The sequence below is a fragment of the Zingiber officinale genome, chromosome 4A (genome assembly GCF_018446385.1).
Source record: "Zingiber officinale cultivar Zhangliang chromosome 4A, Zo_v1.1, whole genome shotgun sequence".
NCBI classification, from domain to species: domain Eukaryota; kingdom Viridiplantae; phylum Streptophyta; class Magnoliopsida; order Zingiberales; family Zingiberaceae; genus Zingiber; species Zingiber officinale.
The window spans coordinates 11,973,942-11,989,441 of record NC_055992.1 but is presented as its reverse complement, the minus strand read 5'-3'; the positions used below and the strand labels follow the sequence as shown (position 1 = coordinate 11,989,441).

General features: G+C 35.5%; 1 protein-coding gene across 1 annotated transcript; it reads right to left on the bottom strand.

The window, feature by feature from the left end:
- Nucleotides 1–10,813: 10,813 nt before the first annotated feature.
- On the bottom strand, nucleotides 10,814–12,556 carry LOC121973140 (NAC transcription factor 32-like). Its single transcript, XM_042524727.1, has 3 exons — nucleotides 12,044–12,556; nucleotides 11,650–11,915; nucleotides 10,814–11,444 (listed from the first exon to the last, which is right to left on the bottom strand). The coding sequence occupies exons 1-3, from the start codon at nucleotides 12,210–12,212 to the stop codon at nucleotides 10,977–10,979; spliced, it is 903 nt and encodes a 300-aa protein (XP_042380661.1). The 5' UTR covers nucleotides 12,213–12,556; the 3' UTR covers nucleotides 10,814–10,976.
- Nucleotides 12,557–15,500: the final 2,944 nt, after the last annotated feature.

Sequence of the window (15,500 nt, the reverse complement as noted above, 5' to 3'; positions counted from 1 at the left end):
GCACGAGGAGAAAGTCCAAGTGGGTCAAATGATTGACCGAACACTTGGTGAAGAAGTCCCAATAGGTCAAGATTGACTAGATGCTAGGCAGGAGGAGTCCCAATAGCTCATAGTTGACTGGATGTTGGAATTGGGCACCCTTGAGCTTGAGTTGAGCAAGTCAAGGGTGGTCAATCGATCAACCGATCGATTGAACCAAGGCCCAATCGATCCGTCAATCGATTGGAAGAATGCTGCGATAAATAGTAGCCCAATCGATTGGTTGATTGATTGGGAGCTTATATCGCGCAAACAGAATACTTCCCAATTAATCAGCTGATCGATTGGGTACTGGCAATTGATCGACCAATCGATTGGGGTCTGGTTTTCTCGCGCGATCGCGAGAAAGCCTGAATCAATCAATTGATCGATTTAGACACTTTCCAGATAGCACAAAAGATGGCTGAATCGATCAGCCGATCGATTTAGCCTCCCCAATCAATCAGCCGATCGATTGGGAGACGATCGTTGCGCAAGATAAAGCTTTGACGGGTATCTTCCTCCGTAGATCTTCCTCCCCACTTCTTACGATCACTCTCAGTTGTTCACACAAGTTCTTGAAGCTTTCTTAGAGCAAAGTGTTGCTGCACTTCCAAGATCAAGAGGCGTTCCACACAAGAAGAAGAAGCTAGGGTTTGGATTTCATGTTATAAATCTTGTAAGATTTTACTTGTATTTGCTTCCCTTTTATTTCTTCTTGTATTGAGAGTTTGTACAAAGCTTCTCCGCCTTTGGTAGTTACCGAGAATGAGTCTTTTATTAGTGGATGAGTGAGTGAGGGTCAGATCATTGGATTAGTCACCTCTTTTTGAGGTGGATACCAAATAAATTCTAGCGTTAGCGTTGTATGTGTGCTTTGTGTATTTCCGCTACATATCATTATCATCAAAGTAAGACAACAAAGCGCGACAAGCTATTCACCCCCTCCCCTCTAGCTACAAATCGACCATAATATATCTATCCCGCAGTAGCCAACTCAATTATGTCCTAAAGACATACTAACATTGATATTAATATATGCATCTTAATTTATAAAATATAATTTAATTTAACATCATTAAATCCACTAAAATCTAAATTCGGATGGGTCAATTCAAATCCGACTTGAAAATCTCTAACCCTCCAACTCTCCAACCTGAACTTGGCCGGAATTCAAAAACTCCCCATCCAAACATGATTTATTTCGAGTCAATTCAGTTCGGATCGTTCCTAAATTTCACTTTTATCCGATGATTAAAGAAATTATTAGTATAGAAGATATTCGATCCCAACTTTATTCTTTATATTAATTTTTTGTCTTTAAATAACTCTTGTCAGATAAATTTTGAATTATTTGATTGGGCTACAAATTTTTTATCTTTTTTTTTTATTTTTTAGTTGACATTATATCCAGTTTAGCTCGATTAATTTTAAAATGATGAATCGGATTTTATAAAAATTTCCTATTAGTCAGTCACTAACATAAATTAAAAAATATTCACAGAAAATAATAATTTATATTCAATATTTTTAAATCAATGTCTATTAAAAAAATTAATCCGAAATGAAGACTCCATCCTTAATTTTTTTTAAGTCAGAAAGTATCATACCGTTATATTATTTCACCCACGACGTGAACTTATTTTTCTCATAATTTTCCTTTTTGTTTCTATTTCCTAAATTGTCCCGTGCAACAATTAAAATTTATTTTGCGGGCTATCCCACCTGCTCGTTTGGTCGCGGCCCATCTCTTTAAATGGTTTTTTGTTTTTCAAAAGACTTCTTAATGTAGAAGGCTGCGCATCTATGCGCGACTTGAAGAAATCGTATCTTTTAGCTCCGAGCGACGCATATGGCAACGGATCCTGGGCGACGATACGATCCCAGCCGTGATAGATCGAAGCCCTATTGTAGCATTGTATCAAAAACAGTGATTATGCTCGTTTCAAGTGTAGTTCACAATCCGTTCCTCTAATTAATCGGGCACTCCGTGAAGAAAAAATTATTGAACAAAGTAACACTGAATCCTTCCCACTGGCCGAGTAAATCGGAAAATCAAGAATCTCCTCGTTTTAGAGTCTGATTATTTTCCTAGGGTTCATTAAAACTATGTTTCTTTTTCTTTTCGTGGTCGATAGTCAAATGAGAAACAAGAACAGGGCAGGAAGGTTCAAGCGGCTGCGTTGGATCTCGTTGTTATTGTCCAGTCTTTCTTATTCATAACTTTTTTGATTGTGGATTTGGCATTGCTTATTTTTTTTTTTTTCATTTGGCTAATTGCTCGTTATGAGGGCAGAGCAGTGGATGATTAGATTCAACATTAAAAGAAAAGGTGTATCATTGCTTAACAGGAAATTTGAGATGTCAAAGTTGCTTGATGCGAGCCATATGTGCTTCTACAAATTCTTATTTTCAGAACAAGCAGAGAACGATTTGGAGGATTTATATGCATATGCGGAGGATCTAACAGTGGAAGTTTCAGTGCTTCAGATACAATTATTTATATGCATATGCCAACTTTCTGCATGAGTTGAGAATGGATTTTCTCCTTTTGTTTTTCTAATAGCCATTTTGTATGAACAACTCATTGTAACTTTAAATTTCTTTCTTATTTCTATTTAATTTTAAATTTTATCATCTTCCTGAATTCTGTTTTGTCTATAATGACACATGCAATCAAATCTCAAATAGCTTCTATGTACAACTTACCTGGTTTGTTCTTTTCTTTTCACCATTTCTTATTTCTTAGTTCTGCATAATTTGAGCATCTAGTTCCCAAGTTATATTGCTTTTGCTTTGAACAATTCTGCTCTCTTCAAGAAAGTTAATCTAACAAAATGACATTTTACCACCAGTCCACACATTTCAGTCACATTCTAGAATAAGGAATGTAGATACCACCTTGACTATTTTGTGAGCATAATCTCTTCATTACATCCTTATTCATTGGAAAGGACATACTAATTTAAGCTTAGATGCTAATTTAAGGTTAGAGATTTAAGGGTTTGATTAGAACATATTGTTGCGGTATTGCTCTAATATTTTGATGTAAGTGGTGAATTGGAGGTGCAAGGAAGAAGAAAATAATTACAGTGTCTTAATTCATCTTGATCTCAGCTATAACATGCTATGGAGTGTTGAGTGTTGGCATAAGATTATTGACATAGCGACATAGAAGACGAGACATTGACTTTGCTAAGTAATATTGAACTTTAGTAATTTATGGGAAGCATCCATTTCGACCGTGCCACCAAACACAATATGAGATTTTAAATTATGTAATAATTGAAGATATAAAAGACTCACCTAAAGTTGAAGTCTCCTCAAGATGGGAGAATCAATTTTAATTCAAGAAGGCTTAATTTGTATGGGTTGGAAAATTTATCTTAATTGAGACATAGCAAATTAGGTATTATTAATTAATTTTAAGGAATCAATTATTTAGAGAATAAATCCAAGTTTACAATGTCACTTTTATAGAATTATAAGCTCAGAAAAAAAAGTGAAAAGTACATGGTCTTAATAAAAATTTGTCCATTCAACTCAAGTACCCATGCTTCTTGAATAAAAATCCTCAATTACCTCTTCCGTGTTGGCCTAGGGACGGGTTGGCGGGGGCGTTGGAGGCGAGCGAATCACCTTTTTACCACATGAATAAAAATCCTCAGAAATAAAGAAAGAATGTTTTATAATTATATTTGTGTGATAGAGGACATGTATGATAGCCTACTTACTAGTACTAGAGTTACTACTTACTAGGAATGTTACAAATGAATTTTCTTTTAGGTACTTGAAGTGTTCACTCCAAGTCTCTATTAGTATTTGTCCTAGTACCAATTATAAGATGATTGTAAAGGGCTTATATTGTATCATATATCATTATTAATAAAAGGCAAAAGTTGGTTATTATATTTATTGCAGTTCAGTGTCGATTGAATAAATATAATAATGTCCTTTGGTAGTAGGTTCTTATCTACAGTATATCAATTGGTTGAATTGATAGTGAGATATTGTAGAGAACACTACTCTTAACTATTCCTAATCGAACATTAATATACAAGGACAGTATTAATGCATTAAGACTAGCATGTAGGTCAACGGATGACTTGATCTCACAAGTCATTGATATGAGATATCAGGTTGACACATGGATATATATTAGAGAATATATACTGAATGACCCGCCATGAGAATGTTTCATGGATCGTCGTATGAGTGTCATAAACATTCTCATGTGACTATTGGTATGAATAGTCCTTAGACCTGAAGTTACTACAGTTCCCTACATAAGGAGTTGTATACTTTGGTATCGTCAAACGTCACCCGTAACAGGGTGGACTATAAAGTCGATCACTAGGTATGCAATGAATTATGCGAAGGAATGCGAGTGATGTAGATGAGATCTATCCCTTCCATATGACGGAAACAATATCTGTGGGCCCCTTGATTAGTAGGACACAAGAAAGCATGTCAATGCGTAAATAAGTCAATATGAGATATTGAACTTATTTGATAAGTGTGTCTACTTGGAGATCAAGAAACACAAAGATTGATAAGAGGATGACACGGTCTATGCCTCATTGATCAATCTAGATATCAAGGATAGAGGGACCAAGTCATACATGATGATAGCCATTAGCAGGTTAGGTTGGATCTCGACTTTCTCGTCACTTGGGTAGCAATGATGCCTTGCTAGATGCCACTCATTGTTTATGTATCGCAAATAATGATTTGGGTACATTGTCAACGTTACGAGAACCTCTAAGGTCGCACACAAAGAACAAGTAGATTTGGAGATACGTTCATGTGATGAATCATTGGATTAAGTGTAATCCAAATTTGACTCATTGAGTTAGACTCAAAGGGATCCAATTGTTTGATTGAGTTCAATTGCATGGGAACCAATGGGTTAGACTCATTGGGTGAACTTGAGTTCACAAAGAAAGTTGAATGGTCAAAATTCAACCATTGGATTGAATGGTTGATTTTGAGCCATTGGATTGGAATATGAAAGGGTGGAGACTCTTGGTATTCCATGGGATGGTTATAAATATCATTTGGATGATATTTTTCATTAGTTTTTCATCACTTGAGAAGGTGAAAGGTCTCTTTGCTTCTTCTTCTTCCTCCTTTCCTTGCTTGGCCGAACACACCCTTGAAGGTTGCTAGCACAACCTTGTGTGTTCTTCTCCATCTTGTTGAGTTTGTGAGACAAACGAAGACAAGGCTTGTTCGTGTGGATACCATAGAGGCGCAGACGCTTGAACGCGTTGAGATATGCATCTAAACAAGGAAGAGGTTGCTGTCAGGATTGCGAAGGGCACGCAACAAAGATATAATTCTATCATGTAGCTTAGTATAGATTATGAATAGAAAATGTTTCTTCCCTTCGCATGGATCCGCTGGATAAGAGGATCTAGTAATTTTTTCGTTGTGTTTCCGTGTCATTGGCGCGCTAGATCCCAATAGTCTCAAATTTTTTTCTTAACATCACTGCTTGATAAACTTAAATAGTCATATTCAGTGTCAGCTTATCTTTGTTTCAAGATAGACCACTTTTACATCAGGGCACATTGACTAACTACGTTTAAAGCTTTTATAGGAGGCTCAGTGTTGGGTGCCTGCTGGCAATGAATCATTGAAGGCAAAGGTTTACTATATCAATTATATTTATGAGTAAGCCATTTCAAGAATTTCCATATTGTGTTTTTTTTTCCATGTTTATACTCAATAATCCTGAGTCATTATTGCTTAAATTCTTTTATCTTAATTTAGGAAATTTTCTTTCTTTAGAGATGGATTTCTGATCTAAGTTTTATTTTCCCTCAGGAAGTCTATGATAGTAGATCATTTGATCCTTTTCCTTTTCTAGCCATGTTTAGAAGACTACTTTATGCCCTAATATCAATTGTGGATCATGGTTTATTGTATAACAAGTAAATTATGTTGATAAATAACTTAAAACTAACAATTGAGTTAGTGGTGGCAATGAGTGGTAGTAGTGGGATAGAGTAGTTGAGTTAGTGGGATGAATTATGGAGTTAGTGGGTTGTAATGAGTTATGTAGGTAGCTTATAAATAGGCTACATGTTTTATGATTTAATTGAAGCGTAAGAGATTATTATGTTTCACTTGTCCATCTTTGTCCTTTTATCCTCCTCCCAATTTTCTCTAACAGTGGTATCAGAGTGCCGAGTTTGACGTGTCCTAGTTTGCTCATAATGACAATCAACGGAGTTTCTCAATCCCTCATCCCCATTTTCAAAGGAGAGTGCTACGAATTTTGGAGTATCAAATGAAGACTTTATTTAGATTTCAAGATCTTTGGGATTTAGTAGAGAAATGCTTTGACGACGAGGATGTCGATGAAGGTCGATTGAAGGAAAACAGAAAGAAAGATTCGAAGGCACTATTCATTCTTCAACAAGCAGTACATGAGACGATTTTCTCAAGAATTGCAACTGCCTCATTTTCCAAAGAAGCATGGGAAATATTGCAGAAAGAATTCCAAGGCTCCTCCAAGGTGATAACAGTGAAACTCTATACTCTCAGAAGTGAGTTTGATGCCTTGCTTATGAAGGGTAATGAAATTTTACAAGACTTTTTATCTAGAGCAATTTCGATTATCAGTCAAATGAGATCTTATGAAAAAAAGATCACTGATGCAATTATTGTTTTGAAAGTTTTGTGAAGTTTGACTCCTAAATATGATTACATAGCAACTGCGATTGAGGAGGTAAAAGATCTCTCGATTTTATCTTTTGATGAACTAATGAGTTCTTTGCAAACTTATGAGGTAAGGCGAAATAGATCCGCTGAGAAGAATGAAGAAAAGACATTTCAGGCTTCTCAAATGAAGGGGGAGATAAAAAAAAAAGGAAGACTTCGCTGGCAGAGGTCGTGGAAGAGGAGGTTTTCATGGTAGAGGACGTGGTAGAGGAAGAAACCATTTTAATGGACAAGAGAAGCAATTTAACGGGGATCAAAAATGGAATAAAAATTTCATTCAGTGTTATGGCTACAAAAGATTTGGGCATATAAAGGTAAATTGCAAAAATGACTCACAAGCAAACTATATGAAAGAAGAAAATGAGGAAAGTAAGTTATTTATGGTCCATTCTCATTCTAACGAACTTCAAACCGATATTTGGTTTTTGGATAGTGGATGCTCAAATCACATGACTAGAAATAAGTCATTATTTAAAGAGCTTGATGAATCACAGAAGATGCTAGTAAGACTTGGAGATAATAAGCAAATACAAGTTGAAGGCAAAGACACAATTGTCGTGGAGACTAGTGATGGTAAAGTAAAATTGCTTTACAATGTCTATTTTGTTCCTAGTTTGACACATAGTTTGTTAAGTGTTGGACAATTAATGATGGGTGACTATGCTATTGTATTTGATAACGGAGCTTGTGTTATTTCTGATAAAGATTCTGGAAAGTCTATTGTTAGCGTGTAAATGATAGAAAATAAAATGTTTCCACTAAAGATCTCTAATGTGGGAAACCAAACTTTTATTGTTAGCGAAGATAATGAATCCAAGATGTGACACTTGAGATATGGGCATTTTAACATCAAAGGCATGCAACTTTTAAATCAGAAAGGTATGATTTTTGGACTATCTCAAATTAGGTCTCTTGGTTTATGCGAAGGATGTATTTATGGAAAACAAACAAGGAAGTCTTTTCCAAGTGGGCATTCATGGAGAGCTTTAAAATGTCTTGAGCTAATTCACATTGATTTATGTGATCCTATGAGAACTACATCGTTTGATGGTAGTAAATATTTTTTAATGTTTACTGATGATTTTAGTCGGATGAGTTGGGTATATTTTTTAGTAGACAAGTCAGAGACTTTTGAAAATTTCAGAAAATTCAAGGTGCTTGTGGAAAAGCAGAATGATACTTTAATAAAGACTCTTCATACAGATCGAGGAGGTGAGTTCTTATCTAAAGATTTTAGTAAATTTTGTGAAGAACATGATATTCACAGGGAATTAACAACGCCTTATACACTAGAGCAAAATGGTGTTGCCGAACGAAAAAATCGAACCGTTGTAGAAATGGCTAGAAGTTTGCTAAATATCAGAGGACTTCCAAATATTTTCTGGGCTAAAGCAGTGACCACATCAGTTTACTTGCTGAATATTTCTCCAACAAGGGCCGTTTTAAATCAAACACCATATGAAGCATGGCGAGGTAGAAAACCATCGGTAAATTATTTAAGAATTTTTGGTTGTATTGCATATGCTTTGATTAACTCTCAATTTCGTCATAAACTTGAGAACAAATATGAAAAATGCATATTTGTTGGATATTGCAATCAATCAAAAGCATATCGATTGTATAATCCTCTTACTGGTAAATTAATTATAAGGAGAGATGTAGATTTTGATGAAAACTCAAAGTGGAATTGGAATACACAAGGTGAAGAGACTCAAATTCGCAACGCAATGGAGGATAGAACTCCAACAACAGAAGGTGTTGAATCATCTCCTTTGGAATCACTAGCTCCATCACCATCAAATTCAAGAAGTAACAGTTCATCCTCCTTACAAGAATCTTCTGATAAAGCACCTCCAGCAAAGGTTAGATCTTTAAGAGAAATATATGAGTCAAGTCAATTTATTCTTTTGGTTACAGATCCTACAACCTTTAAAGAAGCAGTAACAAAAGAGGAATGGAGGAATGCAATGAAAGAAGAGTTAATTACAATCCATAAAAATGAAACATGGGAGATGGTAGATCTACCTGACGGTAAGAATGTGATTGGTCTCAAGTGGGTGTTTAAAACAAAATATCATGCCAATGCAACCATTCAAAAACACAAATCTTAACTTGTTGCAAAAAGATATTCGCAACAACAAGGTATTGATTTCGAAGAAATCTTTTCTCCAGTTGCTAGATTTGAAATTGTAAGAATTATTCTAGCATCAGCTGCACAATTACATTGGCCTATTTATCAATTTGATGTTAAATCTACATTTCTGAATGATAATTTGCAAGAAGAAGTTTATGTAGATCAGTCAAAAGGTTTTATAGGCAAAGAGACGAAGGTGCATAAATTGAGAAAGGCATTTTATGGGTTAAAACAAGTCCCACGAGCATGGTATAGCAAAATTGATGGTTATTTTCAACAACATGGTTTCACAAGAAGTTAAAATGAAGCTACTATCTATGTGAACAAACAACGTAGAGATGATTATATTATTGTGTGTCTTTATGTTGATGATATAATTTATATGAGTTCTTTTGATTCTCTATTGGCTGATTTTAAATCTAATATGATGAAGAGGTTTGAGATGTCAAATATGAGAATATTACATTATTTTCTTGGTCTTGAAGTAAAGCAAGGAGTTGATGAAATTTTTATCTCACAAAGAAAATATGCGACAGATCTTCTAAAAAGGTTCAACTTATTCAATTGCAATCCAACTGCTGAGAAATTATAACTGGAAGATGATTCAGAAAAAGCTAATGTAAGAAATTTCAGAAGTTTGGTTGGAGGTTTAATTTATCTAACTCATACTAGACTAGATATTGCTTTTTCTGTTGGTGTAATCTCCAGGTTTATGCAAAATCCTACGAAGCATCATCTTGGAGCAGCTAAAAGGATTTTACGCTATGTTGCTGGAACCGTGGATTATGAAATTTATTATTCTAAAATTTTAAAATTTGATCTTACGGATTCACTGATAGTGATTGAGCAAATTCAATGGATGATCGAAGGAGCACCTTAGCTAGTGTTTTTAATATTGGATCAGGATCAATTTCATGGAGTTCAAAGAAACAAGCTACTACAGCTTTATCATCTTCAGAAGCAGAATATGTAGTAGCAACTTCAGCAGCATGTCAAGCAATTTGAGTTAGAAGATTACTTGCAGATCTTCACCAACAACAAAATGATGTAACTACTATTTTTTGTGATAATAAGGTGACAATTGCAATGATAAAAAATCCAACTTTCCATGCGAGGACTAAACATATTGATATTCGTCTACATTTCATTCGAGACTTAGTTGCAAATAAAGAAATTATGTTGGAGCACTACACACATGAACAAGTGACGGATATCCTGACGAAGTCACTTTCAAGAGAGAAGTTTATTTATTTTAGATCGTGTCTTAGTGTTTATAATTTTGAATCAAAGGAGAGTGTTGATAAATGACTCAAAACTAATAATTGAGTTAGTGGTGACAATGAGCGGTAGTAGTGGGGTAGAGTAGTTGAGTTAGTGGGGCGAATTATGGAGTTAGTGGGTTGTAATGAGTTATGTAGGTGACTTATAAATAGACTACATTTTTTATAATTTAATTGAAACGTGAGAGATTATTATGTTCCACTTATCCATCTTTGCCCTCTCATCCTCCTCCCAATTTTCTCTAACAAACTAAAGGATATTTTTTTAGTACTGATTGTCTTATTATGCTCTTAAGCTTTTATCTGACTATAATCTTTATCTTTTCATACCACTCAAGTGGCATTTCAAGATTCATCAGTTTTGTCCATTTACCATAAAGAAGTCATCTTCCATAGAAAATTTGACGGAACCTTTATCGAATTTGTTTTCTTTGTAAACAATTTGTCAAATTCCTGGATAAGAGGTCGGAATAACTTTTTAAACCATCAAATAGGAGATTAAAAGATAACCTTTATGAGATTATGTCTCACAGAACAATGATTCAGTGATCTGGTCGTCATTAAAATTTTGAATTTGTCGAATTGAGGTGGAGTCTCTCAGTTCATTCATAAAAATTATTATCAAAGATGAAACTCGTATAGCAATTCGCGTAATTATTGCCTTGAATTTGAAAAAAAAAAACTGCTGTACACTAGGTGCTCGAACTATAGATCTGAAATATATAGTACAATCTTTTGCATACCTAGCTACAATGATATAACTGGGATGAAGTTTTGAATCCAAATGAAAGAATTTGGAGTGTTGGATTTTACTTTCAGAAGGCCTGAGCGTCGCAGTAGTTTCCACCTTGAACAACTACGCCGCTCGAGGCTCCAAAGTTGTCATCCATCAATCCCGCAGCTTCCACGAGCTGCTCACGTTCATGTTCTTCATCCAGACCCATGTCGAACAGCAAGCCGCCGTCTTCGCCACTGCCTTTTGACTCGAGGAAGTCGTAATGCAGCCATGCCAAGTCGAGCAAGGTGCTTGGCTTGATGCCCTCCTCCTGCTGCTGCGGGAGAAGGGCGGGGAATGCTGAGGTTGTCGCATGTCCATGGCACGCTCTTGAATCAGGCATTTGCTGATCATGATGATGATGAGGAGGAGACAAGTCCAAGTCCATGTACACTGACGAGAAGCAGCTCGAGTTGCCGGGATTAATCATCTCCTGCTCATTCTCCGACTTGTACTTCACTGGATCCCCTTTCTTCTTGTGAAATACTCTGCAGAGCACCCAGTCTTCCTGTTACAGCACGACCAAGAAGAACCCAAAAGTTAGAGAGATGCAAATATAGTTTATTTTATTAATTACAAACATGAGCAGTGTATAAACATATAATTAATTAGAATAAAAAGCAGAATCTCACGTACTTAAACTAACAAACAAATCTGAAGAAGAATATAATAAAATTACTTAAAAACTTCATATAGCAAATTAAATTCAATACCTTGGGTTGCGTATGCAGCCCTTCCAGTCTGAATTCATGCATGATCCAGTTGGTCTTCTTCCCGTTGGGAGCCCTCCCTTCGTAGAACACCAATGTCTTCCTCATCCCGACGCTCTCACGGCGCTTGGGATCGCAAACCGTTCGATCTCTCCCCGTCGCTTTCCAGTATCCGCTTTTGGTCGCTCGGTTGGATCGCCACCCTGTAGCGTACTTCCGATCGCGGAAGCTGAAGAAATACCACTCGTTCTTGTTCAGCTTCGCCGCCTCTGATCGATTCACAAATTAATATACATATATCAAATTTAATTTCATGTAAGGTCGTTAATTTGATCGATCGATCGATCGATCTATCACTAACTAGCTAGCTAGCAATATTGACTAGTACTAAATTGACCTGGAAGCTCCCATGGCTCGTGAGTGTGCAAATCCACTTCCACCATGGTTCCTTGAGAAGCCCTCTCATTAGTCACCTTCTTCTGCAAGTAGTAGCACAGAAGCTCCTCGTCGCTGGGGCAGAACCTGAACCCGGCCGGCAGAGTCGACTCAATGTACCTTAAATCCATAGCCTGAACCCTAAATCAAGTCGAAGCCTTAGCTTCAAGAATTTGAAACTCCAAAAAGCTCAAGACAGGTACTCTTCAAATTAGCTTCGTCCCTAGCCTGCATTCTGTGTGTGTGTATATATATATATATTAACATGATTAGGTTTATGAAACGTGCCTTAATTGCTGTTTGGAAAGCACAATTGTTGTCATGATTTCCAGGGTTTGCGGCGGTCATAATCTCTAGCTTGGAAGAAGATGCTATGTGTCGTCCCTAACAAATATTATGCTTGCGGGAGAAAGATTTGATGAGATATCCATGTACACAAGAAAGGTAGCTGATGTGGCTCTTGACTAATTAACTGGGATCATAATTAAATAATCTATGTATGGAACTACTTGTGTACATGAAGAGATCATGTATATATATATTTAAGGATGTTACGTGTTTGCATTCATATGTTAGGAGATATCCGTCGTGTGAAAATTAATTGTTAAAATTTTTAATATGACCGTGGCCGAACAGTTTATCTATCCGTCTTAATTATTCACTCTGTTGTTTATTCATCTCAATTTATCTTTTTGAGTTTATTTAAACCTAATTGTTTGTCGTATCGAGATTTTTCATGTTTATAATTTATTAAAAAGATAGCTACTCTTATCATGAATAATTGATTAGTTTTATTCATGCATATTAAAAAATTTATAAGTTCACTGTCGTGGAAACTTATTATACATATAGTTATTTATGTTAAATATAAATAAGTTCCTATTACCCCAATATCAATCTGGTTTAGGATTAGGAACACCTTGTTAATTATGGTATTTCTTATGAATGAAATGTGTTTGCAAATAGTATAAATCCTTGTGTTTTTTTTAAAAAAATTTTCAGATGCACGCATGTAAAGTATTGAATAAAGATACAAAACTCTAGTTATAATTATAAATACTCTTAGTTTATTTTAGTGCAATTAAAGAAAGAATACTATTCTACTAAAAAAAAGACATGCAATAATGTTAGACATCAAATGGATCATGACTAAGACAAATCAGGCACGTACGTATCGACTAATAAATACAGAATAAAAACTTCAAAAACCATTAGTTTAAGTACATAAGTAAGCAGTGATGATATCCTAATCCCTTCAAATCGAATAAGAGAATGTTAATTAAATTAATTAACAAACTCTAATGGAAAACAAACATCTTAAAATATATATATACACTTGTCATGCAAGGCCTGTAAAACAAGTTAAGAAGTTTTTGTCTCCTTTTTTCTGAACTAATTAAGTTAAACTTTTCTATGTTATTTTGTCATAGTCTTACGTGGCTGGCCTTCACGTACGCATCCAAGTCGACATGAAGATGACATGTCATAAACGTCTTAATCCAATAATTGAAAGGAAAGATGAGCAAAGAAGAGAGGCATCGCCAGAATTTAACTAAGAGACATCGATTCTCCAGGAACTTAATAACTCATGCTTCATATAGCCATTGTCCTCACTGGAATTAAGAGCTAGAAAAAGAGTGCAATGATTGAACTCCATGATTTGGAATTAATAATAATGAACCTTGCACCGAGAAGAAAGCTCACATATATCCAACTCTTCTGTCACATATACCAATAATTTGATTGATGAGACTCAATATTCGATGTGTAAACATCGGATAAATATTGGAAAACCTCCAAAGTCCAAACCCAACATTACATATACATGGCATATTCCTTCCCAATTCCCATTGGTAGTTATGATATTTTTGAATTATTGCCAAAATATTTAATTTATATTATTAATTATTGGATGGCATGCAGTAGGACTATCATGAAGCAGGCACGTATACTGTGCGATAGAGATTGGACTGCGAGTGTGCCGCTCACATACATTTCTTGTGTATCATCATTTCCATTGCCTTCATCTACATTACTAGTGAATTAATTATAATCCTATGTATTATGGAAATGAATTCATTCTTTTCAAATTTTTCTATGTATATACACACTCATGTATCTTTTGATCTTTTGTAAATCTAGCAATGAGCTTTTTTACTTTCAACAGATATGTCCATATAACTTTAATTTTTTTAAAAACAAATTCAGTGCATTTTCATTTTGATATATACATTGCATAATGATTTTATCAGAAAACTGAGAAGACAGTTAGTTGGAGACGTAGCAGTTTTGCTATTGACATGGTGAAGATTCTACACTGTCCTATAACACAAGGAGTATTAGTGCCGGGTCAGGAAAGGGGTCCCGATGTTGACCCTCTGACGCTAAAGTCAATATTCGATTTTGGCGAAGAGAATACTAGCAACAAATAGTAGTAGAGAGCGTATAGAACGATGAAGCATCGCATACCTCCACCTGTAGATGGAGATCCTTTTTATAGGATTACTGTAGCACTTATGCACGCTTCTCAAAGTGCATGCATACTTTCCAAAGCTTTCTTAGGAAAAGACAAGTCGAAAAGTGTCTCTGATATCTTTTCTTAAGCGAGTACGCAAATCTCTATGATGTGACAGACTGGAAGCTTCTAAAGTACGATTTGTCCTTAGAACATTCTTTGCTGTCGAGGCACAAACTTTCAAAAGAGTACAATAATACTTGTATGTGGGTCCCGCTATAAGCCGACCGAGCACCATTCGACCAAGATGTAACTAGCACGGTCGTACAGAGTGAAGATACTGACCTGTGCTTCACTCGGCTTTACTGTTATTGAAGACATGGATTGTGTCCGATCGGATCTAAGGTCCGATCGGTGAGGACGATGGTCCAGAAAACTTGGTATTTGACTCTTAATCTCAGTTGTAAGTTGCGGAGGACGACCGTTCGGATAGTCTGGTAGTCCTTTCACGTCCGACCAGCTTTGAAAGTTCGGTCGACCAACCTTGCCTGATCCCTAGTCCGTAGTCGCGTAGTCCACCCGACCATGTTACTTTAACCATTTGACTTTAACCTCCACGTCAACTGATCTTCAATGTTGCTTTAATCCACTTTTGAGGAGTCCGTCTTTATCACTGTATCATATAAGATGAATTATACTTTACTTAATATATCGATTCATTTAACTGAATATAATTTAATTGTAATTTCTTAGAGATTATGTTGAAAATTGCATAGATTTATATATATAAAAATAAACATTTATATTTTAATAAAAAAAGTTTTCTAATTAATTCACTTGGTTCTCAAAATAATTAAACATATATTGGAGTTTTGTTCGTTATGGTCCACATCTTGAAGTTGTTAGTTAATTAATTAATTAATGAGGATTCGAATGCTGATGTCTTTATGGCTTGAGAAGTTGG

What these genes read in the sequence shown, in the direction of transcription:
- LOC121973140 (XM_042524727.1), bottom strand. Translation starts at nt 12,212, where the DNA reads ATGGATTTAAGGTACATTGAGTCGACTCTGCCGGCCGGGTTCAGGTTC. An exon ending in CGAGCCATGGGAGCTTCCAG is followed by an intron (nt 11,916 to 12,043) that starts GTCAATTTAGTA and finishes TGAATCGATCAG; the next exon opens with AGGCGGCGAAGCTGAACAAG. An exon ending in GGCTGCATACGCAACCCAAG is followed by an intron (nt 11,445 to 11,649) that starts GTATTGAATTTA and finishes GTGCTGTAACAG; the next exon opens with GAAGACTGGGTGCTCTGCAG.